The sequence below is a fragment of the Tachysurus fulvidraco genome, chromosome 5 (genome assembly GCF_022655615.1).
Source record: "Tachysurus fulvidraco isolate hzauxx_2018 chromosome 5, HZAU_PFXX_2.0, whole genome shotgun sequence".
In the NCBI taxonomy this organism is placed as follows: Eukaryota; Metazoa; Chordata; class Actinopteri; order Siluriformes; family Bagridae; genus Tachysurus; species Tachysurus fulvidraco.
Window position 1 is genome coordinate 12,194,559 of NC_062522.1, and position 19,677 is coordinate 12,214,235.

A 19,677-nucleotide genomic window follows, 5' to 3' on the forward strand; every position below is an offset into this window, starting at 1 on the left:
AAAGCTTAAGAAGAACTTTGAATGTATGCTTGAGAAGCCCTCCTTCAGGGCACAGCAATTCCTGAGCTTGGGTAACGAAATGCTTCCAAGTTCCACTGAGATCCACATTAATACACTGGCTTCTGTAACACACATATTTAAGAAAGAAAAATAAATACATAGTCCTTCTCCCTGCAGCTGGTTTATTGTATAATTTATAGAAGAAAGAAAATAAACTTTTGAAATGGACAATAATAAGATTTAAAGCACAGGTTCATAGTCCCAGATCCAACTTTAAACACTGCCGAATTAACATACAAACATAAGGTCTGCTTTATAATTATCTATTTTGGGGAAAAATTGGACAGTTGTGAAAATTGTGAAAAATCCCTTACAACTCAGCACAACCCTGTGTCCATATACCTCCACCTGGTTTCTACCCACCTCCCAAAGCATACTAGTAGGTGAACTAATGACTCTAAATAAATTGCCCAGAGGTGTGAATGAGCAATTTACAAAATTGTCTGTGTGTGTGTCTGTGTGATGGACTGGCATCTAATCCTGGGTGTGTTCCTTCCCAACACCCAGCATTTCAGGGATAGGTCATGAATCTACTGAGAACCACTGAGAATCCAAAAAGAAGTGTTAAAAAGAAATAGAAAAAAGAAAAACTAAATAGAATACAAATCCGAGAATGCGAGAGAAACAAAAGCACACAGATAACAAGGAGAACCTGCATTTAGTGCAAAAAAAAAAGACATTTTCCATATACTTATTTTCCCAATTATAACAAATTATAATTATTCAATTATAAGCAATTTCACCAAAGAATGAAGAGGAATGTGGTTTAAAGTTGATCTGACTCACTTCCCTGGAATCTATTTTATTACATTTACAACATTTGGCAGATGCTCTTATCCAGAGTGACTTACATTATCTAATATTTTTTTAAATATATATACACAACTAAGCAATTGAGGGTTAGGGGCCTTGCTCAGGGGCCCAACGATGGCAGCTTGGTGGACCTGGGATCAAATTTTCAACTGGTAGCCTAACACCTTAACCACTAGGCTACCACATGCCCCACATGTGGAATGTAGCATTATAAACATGAAGCAGATAAGAACATCAAGTAGTAACCTTAGTTAATTAGCTCGGCCAGGAACGTAGTGTATGCGTCTATAACGGCATTGTACATTAGAACACTAACAAGGTATTCTATTTAAATCAATCAAAATTTGTTTTGTTTAATAAAATGAACATTCATAGCCATCTTTCTTACCACAGGTATTTCCTCCGAAGATTGATGCTAGGAATTGATAACAAAAGAGTCAATTCTCCGGTCCCAGGCATTAGGAATCAAGAGTCGACTACAACAGTTATGGTTCTGTATACTACCAGAATAGAGTAATTTTTATATAAATATAGTACTTACTGAAGGAACTGAATAATAAATGAATTAATAAAAGACTTATAAGTTTAAAAATAGCCTTTTAGTATCAGTGGCCAGCTCCACCCATACTGTACATTCAACTGTTAAGGTCACAAGAATAATCCATCAGAATAATAGGTTTAAATTCAACAAAATGTTTTGATGTGTTTGAAGTGTTACATTATGCTGCATATATTCTTATTATTATTTACAGTGAGATCACACAAAGAACATGCTTTCGCTATTAACCTTTAGGACGCTGTACACCTTCAGCTTGTAAACTGATACTGTGGGAGGCTGCTGACAATATAGAGGCTTGTACAAAATCTGCTAGCAGTGTTCACATTAACAGTGGGCCATTGTGTAGATTCTCAAAATCAGATGAACAAGAGCTTAACGCATAACATGCAGCAGGCCAACCATTTCATATACTTCAATTCTTTTCAATTTTTATTCTTTTCAGATGCAAAACAAGGATAGCAGTCCTTCCTTTCGCACCCATAGAAAGTGCAAATAAACACAGGTAGATAAAAAGAATGCACATTATTACCCAGAGCTTGTATATATATATATATATATATATATATATATATATATATATATATATATATATATATATATATATATATATAAATGGAGCACTACATCCATAGAATTATCAGCTGATAATGACGGCTGTACATTTGTCATTAGAAAAACAGCTCAAATTTTATAAAGGTTAACAGTATATTGTCCAAATGATTTCCAATGATATGTAAAACAAAACCGATTGCTGAATTCACTGCATATATGTCACTGTTTTAACTCTGGATTGAACAACACTATGGGATGGTGTGCACACAGGCAGTGATAGCATCGTGGGATGCATTTTAGGATATCTGAGTGACTCTATAAAGACAGTGGAATGTAGCATCAGTTTCTGCATCAGCTGTACTCAGGGATTTGGGTTTAATCTGTTCACTTTTGTGAAGGAAAAACAAGCAGAACTGCATTTACAAAACCCAGGAAAAATTCCAGGGCATTGCTTGACTGTTAAAACTCCTACCATCAGGCTAATATGACATACACCTTCATGCTTCAGGGAGCCTGTAAGGAGTATTGCATTATTGAAGGGGCAGCAAATAGCAGGACTGATGACAGAATTGTTACAGAGTAAATGAAAAGAGAAAGAGACTCAAAGTCAGGTGCTAAATGATCTGCTGTATGAGAAGCTCCTCAATGTACAGTCATGACGGATTCACGTGGTATATGCCGCAGAGGGTAAAAAACACATTCTCACAATGTATTCCGTTTGTTTCTATACATTTATTCCTCTTATTCTTAAGTTCTGTTCGCTATGATGTTCAAACCTTCACGAAAACTCTGTGGTCATGTAAATATAGTTGAATTCTTCAGGAAACCTCCATGACAATTGCCAGGATGCAATCTCAGGAGCACAAACGCTGCCTCCCCCAAATGCACCTACTGCACCTAAGCAGACTTCTCCTAAAAAGACATTGGGGTAGTAAAAAAAAAAAAAATCTAGTACAACAATATTCTTTATTTTGAAAATCAAATCAATGTAGTTTTATAAGCATTTATTTAGAGCAAAGACAATATTTCCCCCCGATACATTTTTTCATAGACATTACACTTAAAACATAAAACTTACAATTTCCTTATTAAAAAGAACATTCTGACAAAATATACTGTATTGTCAAACATTCTAACAGAGAAAGCTAAACCATATTATAGTGGAAGTTATCAAATTGATTTGCTCTGTCGACATCTTTGGAGTTGCTTAGCTTGGAAAAATGTATAAAAACAGAATGAACATTATTAAGAACAGTTAAAAAATAATATTTTTAGAACTGACTTTTACATCGCTAAAAGCGTTAAGGAATTGAACTGGAATTTCCATTCAGAAACCGACGTTGCCTCTTGCTAAGCAGTAGCCCAGTTTGTTCTGGTTGCCAAGGGTTGACATGATGCCTACGTAGGCCTCGATGAGGATGGGCTGGCTCAGAATCATCACACCGTTGGCTTTCCCTGGGAGAGGATTTAGACTGTGGGCTTTCTGTGCTGCAGCAGCCAACTGATCCTTAAAACTCTGAAGCTATGAGGAGAAAGCAGATATCTGAAGTCATTAGGTTGTGTCTGACCTGAGACTTATCAAACGTAGCAAGGCAGCAATAACGTGATAGTGAGACGATTCAATTGCTAAATTTCAAACATCTTCAAACAGAATTTTAATACTATTATTTCTTGTAATGTATGAAATGATCCCAATTAAAATCATGGCCAAGAAAACTATGATAACATGTTCTCCATGTCTCATTATATAATGACACCTCTAAACACAGACCTCATGAAGAAAACTGGGACATGCAATGTTATGCCTGGAGAAAAAGCATTTAAAAGTGATGAAGTGGAACTGGGTTAAACAAGATAACATTGAATGCTGATTGTTCAGAGGTAAAATATCTTTTAAAAGATTGCTTGCTTAATCACAAATATTTCATCTTGTGTTAGAAGCTTTTTGTCGTCCTATGCTGTCCTCCTACTGTAGGGTTGGCTTTTGGATCAAACTCTGAAATTTAATTCAAATAACTTTAGCATTCATCACAGTGGCCCTCATTTACGTCTCACATTATGCATTCTAAGACTGTCTAATACACAAATAAATAATTGTTCTATTGTGACCAAACCCAGCTAAAAACACCTAGCTGTCTTTAGATGGTTGATGCTCTCTGCCTCATTTACCTCCCTCTTTCTCTCCGTGCTGCTCACCACCATGGGCGTGGTGGAATGTGAGGAATGGTATTGGGGCTGAAAGCTTTGACACCCTGCCTCTACAAATGAGCGGTTATGTGATCTGTGCAGTCACCTGCAAGGACACTGCAACTCCACCCATGTCCACCGTGACCTGCTAAAAGCTGCATCAGCTCTACAGGGCTTCACAGTCATGAGAAAGTCTGGCTCAAGGGTGTTTTTTATAGTTATGAAGATTTCTGCTTCATAAAGTGGTTGTAGTTGAACTGCTCAGAGAAAGAATACTGAAGAACCCTTAAAAGGTAGTTTCCTGTGCACTTTAAACACTGAAAAGGAAGCATCTAGACACTGAGTAAAGGTGAAATTGATGCAAATGTGCAGCAGATGTGTGTTTGTGTGCATATGTGTTGTGTTTATACTGATCCACAGGTTCTCTTTGCACTGAGGGACCCATTTAACTGTAAATAAACATCTACGCCCACAGATATAAGGCTCATCATTTAAATGTGGTACAGTAGAAATTTTTAGTCAAAACACAATTCAGACACAAACCCAGTTTTTTGGTTAAGTTAGATGTTAGACTGGTAATGAGGGTGTGTTGTGATTTCCACCATAGTAAACAATGCACAGGGTTAATACCCCTGACTAGGGTTCACGGACCATTTTACAAAGGTGCAATGTCAAAGGCTTAATTAATTTCTGAAACTATCATCATCAATATCACCATCATCATCATAATCCGTAATCATCATCAATAATGATAATGGTACTGAATGTTCTTTTAAAAGAAAAACAATAAGCTTTAATCACAATCCATAGAGCATCCATACACACATTAAGCGATTAAAATGTGGATATGGCTATGTTTATCTACCCATGCTATGCCCACAGTTTCTTGTAGGCTTCTGACATTAAATGATGTTAACAGAAGTCTCCTCACCTCACAGATTTTGGACACAGTCTCATTAGCATTGTGAACTGGGTGGTATGTCAGAGTAGTGTAGGGGTAGTCAGTGGCAAAAGGGTTCCAGCGTGATGTTACTGACGGCTCTCGGAGCTTGTCCCAAAACACACGCAGTCCCTCGCCCTCTCGCCTGAAACGATAAAACACAAATAGACAAATACATATTAATCAATTTATTTTATTTTATATTAACCACATAACCACTAGCAGCAGTGTGAATGTCTATCTCAGACTAAGGGAGTAAAGTGACAGATGATCATTCCCTTATCTCCTTCTCACCTCCATGTGAACATGATACGGAGGAATCTTGTGATCGCGGTCAGAGCTACAGTCGTCTCATATTCTAAAGCTGGGGATAGAATTTGCCATTCTGTTCTACTTCATGCACATTTTTCTGTACAGTAGCCATTTTTCATGTCTCACATTAACATTACTGTCCTGTAGGAGCTAGTCACAATGCATTGTCCCTTGTCCATCCACAGGCTTTTATCTGCAGTCCTGGCTGCTCTATCACATACTGTACGTATACCAGCCACAGTTTCTGAGTGGTTCAGTGCCAGTGCAGAATACATTTTTAATTCACACCACAATCTTTACTTTCTTCTCAATTCTTCTTCCATCATGTGGGACCCATGATCTGTGCTTCTAAACCCAACATTTTCCTTACCTATGACATCACGATGACTCGTGTGGCTGTGACTAGCAGTTGTGGTTATGTTAGCATGCTAAAATGCTATTTCTTTTACATGCAATGAAAAATGCAAGCTCCATTGTGTCAGCTCAGCTCCTGCCAGCTCCATGCTGTCTGCTTCAGGCTAATGAGATGATGGATCATGTGCAAGTTGGGTTTGGTCAGATCACTGTGCCCAAAAGAAAACCTGCATGCAAGCCACATGGGTACAGAGAAAACATGCAGAGAAACTCCAAACATTAACCTGAGTTAAGAATCTATCCTAACCTGGAGCCATGGGGCAGCAACGCTACCTTACATATTCTTCATCTTCTTATTCTATTTATATAATTATTGCTACTATGATAACCGTTATCATCCATCACAATGGACAGCCTATATAGAATCCTACAAAAAGGGCAAGCCCTTTTTTTATTTCATTTAATTTTGGCAGAACTACAATATAATGTTTAAAGTAAACACTAGTTTATGAAACACAATGCAAAAAATCCAAGTGCCCATCATTAGGAAGGCATTATCACGTTAGCCGCGCACTGATTCACACGCACTTGTGTTTTCAAATAGGTAAGCTTGACCTCTCGAACCCCTCTGTTCTCTTCCAACAAAGCTCAGTCACTGCCAAAATCAGCACCATTCCTCTTTAGGGCACCTCCTTTATGCATGAGCCAATCTAATGTTTACTAAGCTTAAAGGCAATTCCCAGTGTTCATCAGATTTTCTTTCACCCCCCCTTCTTTTCTTTTTGCCATTTTAAGTAAATAGATTTTAATGAAACGCCCAGGGGCCATGTCTTTATTTTCCAGGCTGATGAAACCCCAGAAGACAAGTGTGTGCCTGGCAGCAAACACTGAGCTTTAAACCTACTCCACATTCAGGCTTTGAAATGATCTTGGCATCCTTCCATTTTCACTAAGATCTTTCACAATGCTCTATTTACAGTCTGCCCATCAATCTCAGTTGGGGAGGCACTGATTTCAGTACATGGCTTTAGGATGCACTCCAGGATCGTTTACTGCGCTTATCTGACATGCTAATGCATTTGAAATGAATGTCTTTATAGCCTTATTACAAATACCGAAAAGGAAACGATCAGACACAACTGTGATAGAGAAGGTTTCCCTATACTGCATTTAAACTGCAGATATTCTGGAAAACAAGATGTTGAAGTGCATAACATGGATTACCGTAACTGCCAATAGAAACAATATATTTACCCTGATTCAGTGCATAAGTCATATTAAATGTAGGTATATTTATGATGCACATTTTTAATGTCTCTACAATGAACCAGTAATCAGAATAAAACAAAAAAAGTAGAACTAAGGACACAGAAAACTAGATAACAAAACAATCAAAACAATTCAGAGATGTAGCTATGACAAAACAGGAATACGCTGCCCTCTTTGCTGAGGTAAAACCTTTGCTACAGAACTTAACATATAAGTATGTAAATACACTCTGCTAGATGATAATATGGATGTTGGTCCGTCAGTGTTATGGACAACATAAAAATGAAAAATGTTAGCAATTGTGCTAAGAGAAAAACACGCTGGCTTGTGGGACGAGATGTAAAAAAAAAAAAAAAAAAAAAAAGAAGAGAAAAATCATGTATGTTTTAGGAAATACAGTGCTTTCAGAACATATACAGGACTTTTGTGTACCGATTTTGTTTACCTATTGTGTTTCGGGTTTCATCTATTTCCATCCTGTGGATCCTCGGTACAACGTGTATTCCGTCATGTTTTTTTTCGTCACTTGTTTTTAGCAAATCTTCGGTCAATAAATAAAGGGTTGTTTAGCTTTGCTCTGTGATTCATGTTTGGCTCAACCAACCAATAATTAGCAACCAACTTCTACAGAACACTAACTTTCTCCTGAATTTGTGTGAAGTCATAACTGACTCTTACAGGAAAGGTCTTGACTTGTCTCTACATGCACACAAAAAACCCTCACATGCAAATAAAGCCTTTTTGCTAGTTATTCTTATCAAAATGAAAGTAGTCATGCTGTGAAGCAGGCACAGTTGTCCTCCCACCTCTCCAACCCCTTCTGGCACTAAGCATTACACCTCTGCTGTGTTTTGAGGAAACTGACGTGCCCTTCGGCTTCAACTAAACCGCGCAGTGTTAGCGCTACAAAGCGCTCGCGAGCGGCTGCAGGAGCTCTCTGTTGTTTTTTTAAGCAGATCGATAGACACATTTGGCTACAGGGCTGTATCATCTCCTCCTCTCTAACCATCTCTCTTCTTCTACTCCGTGTCTCCTTCCTCTCCCTGTCACACAGTTTTTGCCCTTTTCCCACCCTGAGTCTGTGCTCATGTTTTAAACTGATGAGTGTAAAAGCTAACATCATCAATCTCAGCTTTCACTGTCAGATATTTGTCTCTCTAAAGCCACCACACACACACACACACACACACACACACACACACACACACACACACACACACACACACACACACATTAATACACTGCATGCACTAAATCTCTCTACAGGTGTAACAATGATTCAGAACATCATTATTCAAATTGTTTGCTTAACATTTTTGCATATTTAATTCATATTTATTCCACTTCCTCTCCATTATTATTATTACTATTATTATTATTATTATTATTATTATTATTATTATTATTATTATTATTATTATTATAATAAAATGTAAATAATAATAATAATAATAATAATAATAATCATCATCATAATAATCATAATAATAGTAATACTACTACTACTACTACTACTACTACTACTACTACTACTACTAATAATAATAATAATAATAATAATAAGTATTATTATTATTTTATTATTTATATAATAATTCTATAAAATAATAATAAAAATTATTATTATTATTGTTTGTTTTTTGTTGTTGTGATTGCAATTGCAGATATTAACACAAAATCAAGTAAACTCCACAGAGGAGCATTTTAATGTGCAATTTTCCGCAGATTTGAGACAAGACATGTGGTGTGACTTTAATACAACACACATTCAGCCAAACCATATCCTATTGACGTGCATCAAACACGAATACAGCTATTATAGAAGGTTATTACAGTACAATGTCACCAATTCAAGTAGATTTCTGGAAGTTAACCTGCAAGTTGCATCGCAATATTTAAATAAATAAATAAATTCAAAATAAAGATCTTTTAAGTAACTGCATTTGTTCCTTATGGTAAAGTATATAACAGATACCTGCTACACACTGGACATATACACAGTACTGTGTTAAACAACTTAAAATGATTATAACTGATACATTCCTACAGAGGGTTCATTTATGTAGAAAATGAAAAATAACAACAACAACAACAACAACAAACCATTGCTATTATGTCTTTAATAGACTTCACAAAAAGACACATCTGCCTCACCTCTTAGCTATAGTAAAATGTTTGCACTTATGGTTAACAAGGGACTGGTTCATTAATTTCTCTCCCCTTCACTGATTCACACGCTCTTTTGTTTTGAGTGTACACACAAAGCGAGCACTGCACCGGCTGATAAATCAGGACACACATGAAGACAGATTCGCTTTTCCAAATGCAGCGGGAGTGTGTTTGCTTTGGGAGGAGTTCTGCATGCACCTTGTGTGTGTGTGTGTGTGTGTGTGTGTGTGTGTGTGTGTGTGTGTGTGTGTGTGTGTGTGTGCATATGTGTGTAAGTGAGTGTGAGTGTGTGAATCAGAGAGTGTGTGTGTATGAGTGTGTGAATGAGTGTGTGTGTGAGTGTGTGTGTGTGTGTCTGAGCGAGTGAGTGTGTGTGTATGAGTGTGTGTGTGTCACTAACACACACACACTCATACACACACACTCACACACGAGTGTGTGTGTATGAGTGTGTGTGTGTCACTGACACACACACACTCATACACACACACTCACACACACTCACTCACTAACACACACACACACACACACACACACACACACACACACACACACACACACACACACACACACACACACACTATACATTATAGGAGGCAGTAGTCCAGCTGCTTACACAATGTTTTCAGAGCATGGACAATGTGTTTGTGTCAGTGACTCCACCCAGATGAGCTTGACCATGAAAAATAAAGAAAAGGTGAGGCACAAAGGCTGCACTTGGCGAAAAGGGCCTTAAACAATAAGTGTGCACTGGAAACAGGGGTGTAACCCTGATGGGGGTAGGGGTTATATTTTCAGTGCCAAGGTTTGTTTGTGTATATAAATGTAGATGCAGTAAGTGTGTGCATGTGTGTGGATGTCATCCTGCATAATCATGTGCTAAACACATGTTTGTCTAGTGAGAACCACATGTCATACTGATGTGTGCAAGAGAGATATGTGTGTGTGTGTGTGTGTGTGTGTGTGTGTCTATGTGTGTTTGTCTGTGAGTGTGTGTGTCTGTGTGTGTGGAAAGATCTCCAGATGATTACAGGTAAGCTATCCGAACAGGGCCAGTTGAGACAAGCAAGAGAAGGCTGGGCTGCAGTCACCAATGCTCTTACACACTCACTGTTTATGGTACAAAGCTGAGCTTTCACTGATCACTACACACACACACACACACACACACACACACACACACACACACACACACACACACACACACACACACACACACACACACACACACACACACACACACTACATCTCACACCCATTCTGACTCTCCTACTCCATTATTCTAAAAGATTAACCAACACAAAAGGAAAAGTTGGCGGGAGTGATCAGGAAAAAAGAGCTTTCTTTACTGTATATGGATGAATTATGAGCTTCCACAAGACATGTACAGGATGCTTCATAAAATCATATATCAGAGGACAAAATATAAATACTCGAGCCATAAAACAGAAGTAATGCTCATTTCATTGCCCGCCTTCTAGCATAAACACACACACACACACACACACACACACACACACACACACACACACACACACACACACACACACACACACACGGCTCACATTCCCCAGCATATTTTTAACTAAGCTTCACCACAGTGTCTGAAAATTCCTGCAGTGGTTGAGTGCACTCTGTGAGGATGAGGACTAGTAAGTCAACACATTAGATAAATATCAGCGGCCCGCTTCAGCTGTCATGGCAAGTGGCTCACACATCGAAGCACACAAATCCCCCTGATTGCTCAACGCAGCTTCAGAGCCAGCTTACAACCCGGCCGTTACAGCATGCCGTACATGAGCCAACGGCTGTGCACCACTGTCCACACGTGTGAAGTAGGCGACGAGAGGACGTCTTACAGAAGAGGAAGACAGACTGGAGAAAGGGAAAACGGAGCATGGGGATAAGAGGATGCGTGCAAGAGAGAGAAAAACAACCAAAATGATCAGATACTTAATCAAAATCATTATGAAGTAAGACACACACGTTCACGAGAGTGTGCAGGGTGAGAGACATTTCATACAATACCTTTCATACAAGATCCCCATCACTGAACATCACTTATATATGCAGGTGTATATATTCTATACATTCATTCATTTATTCATTCAGGGTTGCAGTGGATTCCAGGAACACTAGCCCCAGGCAGATATACCATACTGGATGGATTCATGGAAAAGGGTGTGCGCGCGCACACACACACACACACACACACACACACACACACACACACACACACACACACACACACACACACAAACACACACTTGCATTATGTATATATGACATAGCCAGTCAATTTCCATGCACATTTGTGGGGGTTAGGAAGGAAGCTGGAGAACCCAGAGGAAATCTATAAAGACACAGAGGAACATGTACAACTTCCTGTAAACAGATCAATGAAATACGATGATACCATCACAGCACATACTGCAATGATACTTCCCTATATTTTTGCATATTAATATTTGATTAAATGAAAATGTATCGTCATTGCGCAGAGTACAAATACAGGCCCAATGAAATGCAGTAATATATTTCTTTACAATGAACAGCCTTTAAATAAATAAATTAAAATAAAAAAAAAACCTTTGGACTATAAACAGAATGTGTAAAGGATCTGTTTAAAAATATGTGAAACTGGAACTTTCCCCTACAGTGTAACCTTTGCTAGCATGTTGACCCCTGTGCACAACACAGATGTACTTCAACACCGTGAAATGTATGACAAGCAGCTGCTTGCTGAAAAGAAGTGCTTAACAAATCCAAACACAAGAACGCTTAATCCCTGCCATTCCGAATCAGGAAGTCAACGCATTCAACACTGTGGGATCGTGCTTCGCTTTTGTTGCTTTTGCTTACGCTCCACCTCTACACTTTGTGTTTGAACAGTACAGATTTACTGTATGGCTGAGAGAAGTCTCAAAAAAATCAGGACAATTGGGATAATACCACAGACTGGTGAAGCAGCTGTGGATGTCAAACCTATAATAACGTAAATGTACGTAAAGGAGGACTGGTGGTCAGTGTGCAGCTGAGCTGTGATAAAGGGAGTACAGATAGAAACGTGTGAAACATCCCCATCTGCTGGTACCACAAAGAATGACATCTGTTTACTATTCAAACCTATTTCAACATCATGCACATACAAACACCTACCACAACTCACCTAACTGCTGTGTCTAAGATTGTTGTTGTTGTTTTTTATTTTTATTTTTTAATTGATATCGGATGCATCACTCCAGCCGTATCCAAACAGGACGTTCGGAAATGAAATTCCTTAAATCACCGTTTAAATAAACACCGCCTCATTTTTGACATCTTAATACGTTTACCTCATGGAGTGAAGTGAAAAGTGATAAGTTCTGCGTTAGTACATTTACATTTACATAATTTCTGCATCATGCTAGCACACTTGGGTCTAATGCTAATTCAAGCGTGTTAGAATTAGCAATCAGGTGCAGTGGTACTATCATAGGTCCATCTTTTGCATCTTTAGTATGTATCTTTTTAATCTTTAAAGGTATATCAGCATATAAATTCCTTTAAAGATACACTATATTTACATTTCCAGATAGATATTTATATCTGAGAGTGCGCTGGTACTGAAGGCTAAAACAATCAGCCCTCGGTTCTTAAACTCAGCTCCAGGATTTGTGAAGCACAGCGAGTATGTCTGATAATTCTAAACTTTTCTTCCAGTAATGGGAAACTCACCACTCACCATTATCAGTCATTCATGCCATTAACAATTACTTTACACACATGTGCCACTAACGATTACTTCACATATCTAATTACAAGAAAAGAGTTTTACCTCTACAGCTCCTCTGCACAGCCACAATATTACCATACACATTTAAAAATATGAGGCTGAAATTTTAATCATTTTATATTCAGAAAACTCTGTACTGAGGCCTTTATTGTCGCCACATATACATTACAGCAGAATTCTTTTCTGAGGAGGTTAGGGCCAGAACGCAGGGCCAACTCCATTGCTCAACTGGTTGGTGCTGCTTTTGTGTAGTGTCTGTTGTGTAGTGTCTTGTATTTTTTGTTTGCACTGTCTTTTCTCTCACACTGTTTGCAGCAGGTTGCACAGATGCACTTTATGTGGCTAAGACTAACTTACTTAAGTCCTTCACTCTGTGTTGTTCTATGTAGCTCTGTCTTTGTTCTATGTAGCTCCGTGGTCCTGGAGAAATGGTGTCTCATTTCAATTTGTACTGCATCAGCTACATGTGTTTGAAATGACAATAAATGCTTCTTGACTTGACTTGAAAATTGCGTAACAGTGGCAGCTTGGCAGTGATGGGGCTTGAGCCCTGACCTTCTGATCAACAACGCAGAGCCTTAACCACTTCAACCATTCAAAAAGAGTCCTTGCTAGCAAAGGTTTTAGTTCCCTTGTTATAACAAATGGTTTAATATGAACATATTTAACAAGAATATAACATTAAACCTTATAGACAAAAAGAAACTTTTCTCAGGAATCACTAATTAAGCCTTTAATGACCATAATGCCATCGTTTTAATAAGGAAATTGATCTAAGTAGCTAATCAACTCAGAATAGCTCTTATACACACCCTATGAACTCATTGTCCCCAAATATGGAAGCTTAAAAAGTTGGTGCCACGGTGTAGCAGCTTCAAACCTTTAACTCAAGGTAGTATGTCAGTGGTGATTAGTCTTATAGCTAATATGTGGAGCTGAGTCAAAGTTTTTATTTATTCTGTGCTAACACAAGTTACCTGGCAGGTTCATTTCAAATTTCATGTTTATTTCCCCACTATTGTGCCACTAATGCACACAAACTGAAGTTTAATAGTTTCTACATGATGAAGTCATATTACAGTATAAATCGTTTAGAAATAAGTGTTTACGTGTAACTAACTGAAGCATACAGTATTATACTATAATAGTCAAAGTTTAATACATAAGCTAACGAGTCAGAGTGTTGTATTACAGCACGCATGGCATCACACGACCTGATGCCATCTGCATTTAAAAATGAGGGGGAAAAATGACATATACAAACATCTTTTACTTTCCCCAAAGCTTCCCTCTGAATGTAGCAAATGCAGTTTGAATTCCTTGTCAGGAATAAAAGACAACGCGAGTGATGTGCAGTGTACCTGAGTAATTATCTCGTCTAGACAGCTAGAGAGAAAAGCACTTAAAAAAAAAAAAAACACACACACATCTCCAGCTCCCGCAACTCATCCACACTCGACTCTCTCCACCTCACCGCACAGAAAATATTTTCTTAGAAACAACAGGGCTCACACCAAACCACAATGAACTACTTCTCCGGCTTATCAAAATGGCTCCAGGGCCTTGAAAGATTTGTAGCAAAGTCTCCAGTAGAAACCAAAAGCCACACAATGACTAGTGTACGATGGAGCTGTAACCCCAACTTAACCACAGCACATTGCAGTAAACAAATAACATTATGAACTGTAGCATTACGTTATTTCTTTCAGCTGTTTTAGTCACTCAAGAGTAGGTCTGCCTCTGTGAGTCATGGGAAGAGCTTATAACAAGAAGACAAGGAGCAAGAGTTTAGCTTCTAGAATTTTGTTACCCTCCTTCCCAAAATGCCGGAATGTGATTCACGGTCACCCAACATGGGCTGTTATAGAGTGAACATTTACACTCATCCACCCATTTCTCTCTGTCTCACACACTCAAACACACACACACACACACACACACACACACACACACACACACACACACACACACACACACACACACACACACACACTTACATGGGCTGTTATAGAGTGAACATTCACACTCATCCACCCATTTCTCTCTGTCTCACACACTCAAACACACACACACACACACACACACACACACACACACACACACACACACACACACACACACACACACACACACACACACAAACACAAACACACACACACACTTACATGGGCTGTTATAGAGTGAACATTCACACTCATCCACCCATTTCTCTCTGTCTCACACACTCAAACACACACACACACACACACACACACACACACACACACACACACACACACACACACACACACACACACACACACACACACACACACACTTACATGGGCTGTTATAGAGTGAACATTCACACTCATCCACCAATTTCTCTCTGTCTCACACACTCAAACACACACACACACACACACACACACACACACACACACACACACACACACACACACACACACACACACACACACACACACACACACACACGGGCTGTTATAGAGTGAACATTCACACTCATCCACCCATTTCTCTCTGTCTCACACACTCAAACACACTCAAACACACTCAAACACACTCAAACACACTCAAACACACTCACACACACTCACACACACACACACACACACACACACTTACATGAGTTGTTATAGAGTGAACATTCACACTCATTCACCCATTTCTCTCTGTCTCACACACTCAAAAACACACACACACATACACACTTACTCACTGACACACTCACACAATCAAACAAACATTCACTGATGACACACACACACACACACACACACACACACACACACACACACACACTCACTCACCCACACACACACACACACACACACACACACACACACACACACACACACACACACTCACTAACTCATGACACACACTCACACACACTTACTCACTGACACACTCACACACACTCACTCACCCACACACACATACACACACTCACTAATTCAAACACACAACCGCTCCCTATAAAACTATGCATGCTGGCTTCGTTATTAAACTCTACCTTAATATGAGTCAATCATTAAATAAAACATTTAATGGCCCACAGCTATAGAAATGATTCATTGCGCCACAAAATTTAAACAGGGTCACATCAGGTTGGAAACAACAACAAAAACAATTTAAAGACATTTAAAATAAAGAGATACCAACTCAGATACAAGCAAGAGGATGATAATTATTATTATTATTATTACTTTTTTAAATAGAAAGATGTCAGAAAAGTTCATAGGGCATCTGGGTGAGATTAAAGGTGCACATCATGACTGGGATCCTGCAAGCCATAACAAAAAAAGTCACATAAGCAGAGCATATTTACTTTCATGCGGGCACGAGGACATCAGATATGAACGTGTGGAACAAAGAAAGAGCACGTTCATTACCATGAACACACAGCGTTCATTCATCCATGTTTTATCTATCTGCTCAGGGTGGTGGTGCTGGTGGATTCATATCTAATTAAAGAAAAACAATCCCTTCACATTTAAAAAACCGAACCAGATATTTGGAGCATACGGTCATGCGAAAAAATTAGGGCACCCCATGAAAGCCTGTGCTTTTTAATAATGAAAAATACAGGGGCTTTTTATGATTAATTTAACAATAGTGGAAGACTTAAGTAATATAAGTAAACAACAAAAAAGTTATTTTCTCTGTAAATGATCTGTAAATGATCTGTAAATGATCTGTAAAATGTTGTTTAAAAAAAAATCTAATTTGTTGTGAGGAATAAGTAATGACACCCCCTCATTTATTTGTACTTAAAATGGATAAAATGACCTACAGGTGTATCACATCAGAAGCAAATTATTAGAACATTGTTCCAGAGCATTTTGAAGAAGGCTTGTCTTATTTATACCTCAGATATTTAGTTCGGTTTGCTCTTAATTGTTGAAGTGAGAGGTATCACCATGGTGAGATCCTAAGGGCTCTCTGAGGCCTTCAGAAAGAAGATTGTTGATAATAATGAGTCTGATAAGGGATATAAATGATCTCAAAAGAATTTGTAATCAGACATTCCACTGTCTGAAAATCATTTACAACTGGAGAACATTTAAAACAACTGCCAACATGGCCAGGTCGGGCCGTCCAAGCAAATTCACCCCAAGATCAGACCACAAGATTCTTAAAAAAGTCTCCAAATATATCTGTAATATCTGAATGTTTCATTCATTTTTGGGCATTTTTCATTTTCATTCATTTTTGGATTATTTGGACACCATAACAGAGGACATGTTTGGCATAAACCAAATACAGCATTTCAGCAAAAGAAGCTCAAACCAACTGTGAAACATGGAGGTAGAAGTGTTCTGGTTTGAGGATGCTTTGCTGCAGCAGGACCAGACCAGACCATCATCACAGAATGCATTATGAATTTTAAATTGTATAAGAAGGTGCTTGAGGAACATGTGAGAACATCTGTCAAAAAAAACTGAAGCTGAAGCTGGAACTGGACCTTACAACATGACAAAAACAAACCAGTAAATCCACCAAGGACAAGTAAAAGACAGTGAATTCTGGAATGGCCAAGTTAAAGCCCAGATCTAAATCCTATGAGATCCTGAGTGGTGAATTGAAATGGACTGTGCATTCAAGGAACCCCTCAAACACAAACTGTTACTGTATATTAGGCTACAAGAAACATCTCATTGAGGTTATCTCAGCCAAAAGGGGAAACACTAGCTATTACTGCACAGGGTGTCCTACTGTAACTTTTCCTCAGCTGAAATATTCAGTTTGTTGATTTCTTTTGTTTAACAAGTGAAAAAAGTGATTATTTGTTGTTTATGTGCAATTTCATAACTATCATCTACAGGTGCAAATTAAAACTAGATCAGAAACTGGCATGTTGACATTTCTTAATAAAGAACTGAATATTTAATGGGGTGTCCTAATCCTTTCATATGACTGCATTCTTTATTAGGACAACTGGCCATTCAATGTAATTATCCAATCATGTTGCAGCAGTGTAGTGCATAAAACTGTGCAGATAGAGGGCAAAAGCTTTAGATAACAGTCACATGACACCTGAGAAGGAGTAAAAATCTTATCTCAATGACTTTGAACATCAAAGTTGTTGCATGGCTGATTGGGTATATCAAATTTGCTGAACCCCTGTTATTTTTTATGCATAACAGTCTCTAGCGTTTACACAGAATGATGTAAACATTCCATCCATCCATCCATCTATCTATCCTTATTCCTTGACCTACTGAAACACTACCTGGTTTCCCGCAGAAAATCTGTTAGTTAAGGCGTTAGGGTTCGGCGGCGCTTGTTTGTGAGATAGACCACAGACTCTGTACTACATTTAACAATTATTTATTTAACACTAAATATAAAAATTAAATAACATATAATAATAAATAAGAAAGTGCAAAACAACATTCAAATTTTATCAGCTGGCTAGTTATCCTGTAGACCGGGCATCACCAAATGGCGGACCGCGGTCTGAATCCGGATCGAGTGATGGGTCTGCCCGGACCCGTTAAAATTCTAATATTATCATATTAAGCATCTCCTTAACATAATCTAATATTATAAGATTATATAAGCTCTTTGATATTAATAAAAAGATAAATCTTTCGTTCAATTACGACAGGAGCGTCATCAAAAGCCAAGCCATCTGTTCCATACTCCAGAGCAGAAGGTGGCAGTAATGCACCTAATTACGCTGGCAGGACAATTAAGATTCAACCAGCTGGCAGGACAGTTACATGTCCATTTCTCTCACTAGGAACGGAAAATGGAAAGGGAGTAAGGAGAGGTGGAAAGGAGAGAGGAAAAAGGGAGCTGCTCAAAGCTCTGCACTTTTCTTTTATTCAGTAAATTCTGCCCTCTTCTATTTTACCTGAAATGTTCTTTTGCCTAAGGTTCCTGTGCTATTAATGTAGTTAATGTTTAAAAAAGGGGCAGCTCAAAAGACTTTTGTTTAATTTTTATTACACTTATATTTTATTCAAAAGATTCTGAATGTTTTACATTACATGAAATATAGGCCCTAAGTTCAGGCTGCACAAAGCTGTGTTTGCACTTTTTATTTATTTTATTCAGAAGAAATTCAGTGTCTGTTGTCTGTTACTTGACATGTAGTAAAGACAACTACAGGATTGTTTTCCATTCAAGTGCCATACAAGTTCAGACTTGGAAAACACTTGAAATTTAACAATAAATTATATAGAAATGTGTGCGTTATTGATTTTATTAACATGAGGGTTCACTATTTTAAGTGACAATATAAGATTCAGACCTTTGCTGGGAGGAAATTTTAGCAACTGGACCTCTTTAAATTTTAATTGAATACCCCTGCTCTAGACAGTGACGGACCACGTCTTTCCCTCATTTCGGCTGTGTGGCAACCCTGGTAACCCTGTATGGATTGTAGCCAGCACTAAGGGTTAGTTCAATTCTGCTTTCTTTGGAAACGATTTCAGCATCATCAATGGGTCCAGGGGTAGTGTGAAGAGCGAGTAAATCAGAACGTGATTGGCTGGAGTAGACGGTGGGCGAAGTCCACCTATTTGTGGATTCTTGTGCACGTCTTGACGTTAGAAATGTTTCAAATTCACAAATGCACAGAACACAATCCACAAATGTGTGCAGTGATTCACAAATGCACAGAACGCGATACACAAATGAGCAGGAAGCAATTCGCAAATAAATACAATTTATAAA

The 19,677-nt window shown here is 38.3% G+C and overlaps 1 protein-coding gene across 1 annotated transcript in view; it reads right to left on the minus strand.

Annotated features, from left to right (window-relative positions):
- Positions 1-2,931: 2,931 nt before the first annotated feature.
- Positions 2,932-19,677, minus strand: part of tprg1 (tumor protein p63 regulated 1) — a 32,205-nt gene continuing 15,459 nt past the window's right edge. The window contains exons 5-6 of the mRNA XM_047813884.1: positions 5,103-5,256; positions 2,932-3,506 (exon numbers count right to left, since the gene is read on the minus strand). Of these exons, the coding sequence (XP_047669840.1) occupies positions 3,312-3,506; positions 5,103-5,256 (349 nt within the window). The 3' untranslated portion in view covers positions 2,932-3,311. The remainder of the gene's footprint in view (positions 3,507-5,102; positions 5,257-19,677) is intronic.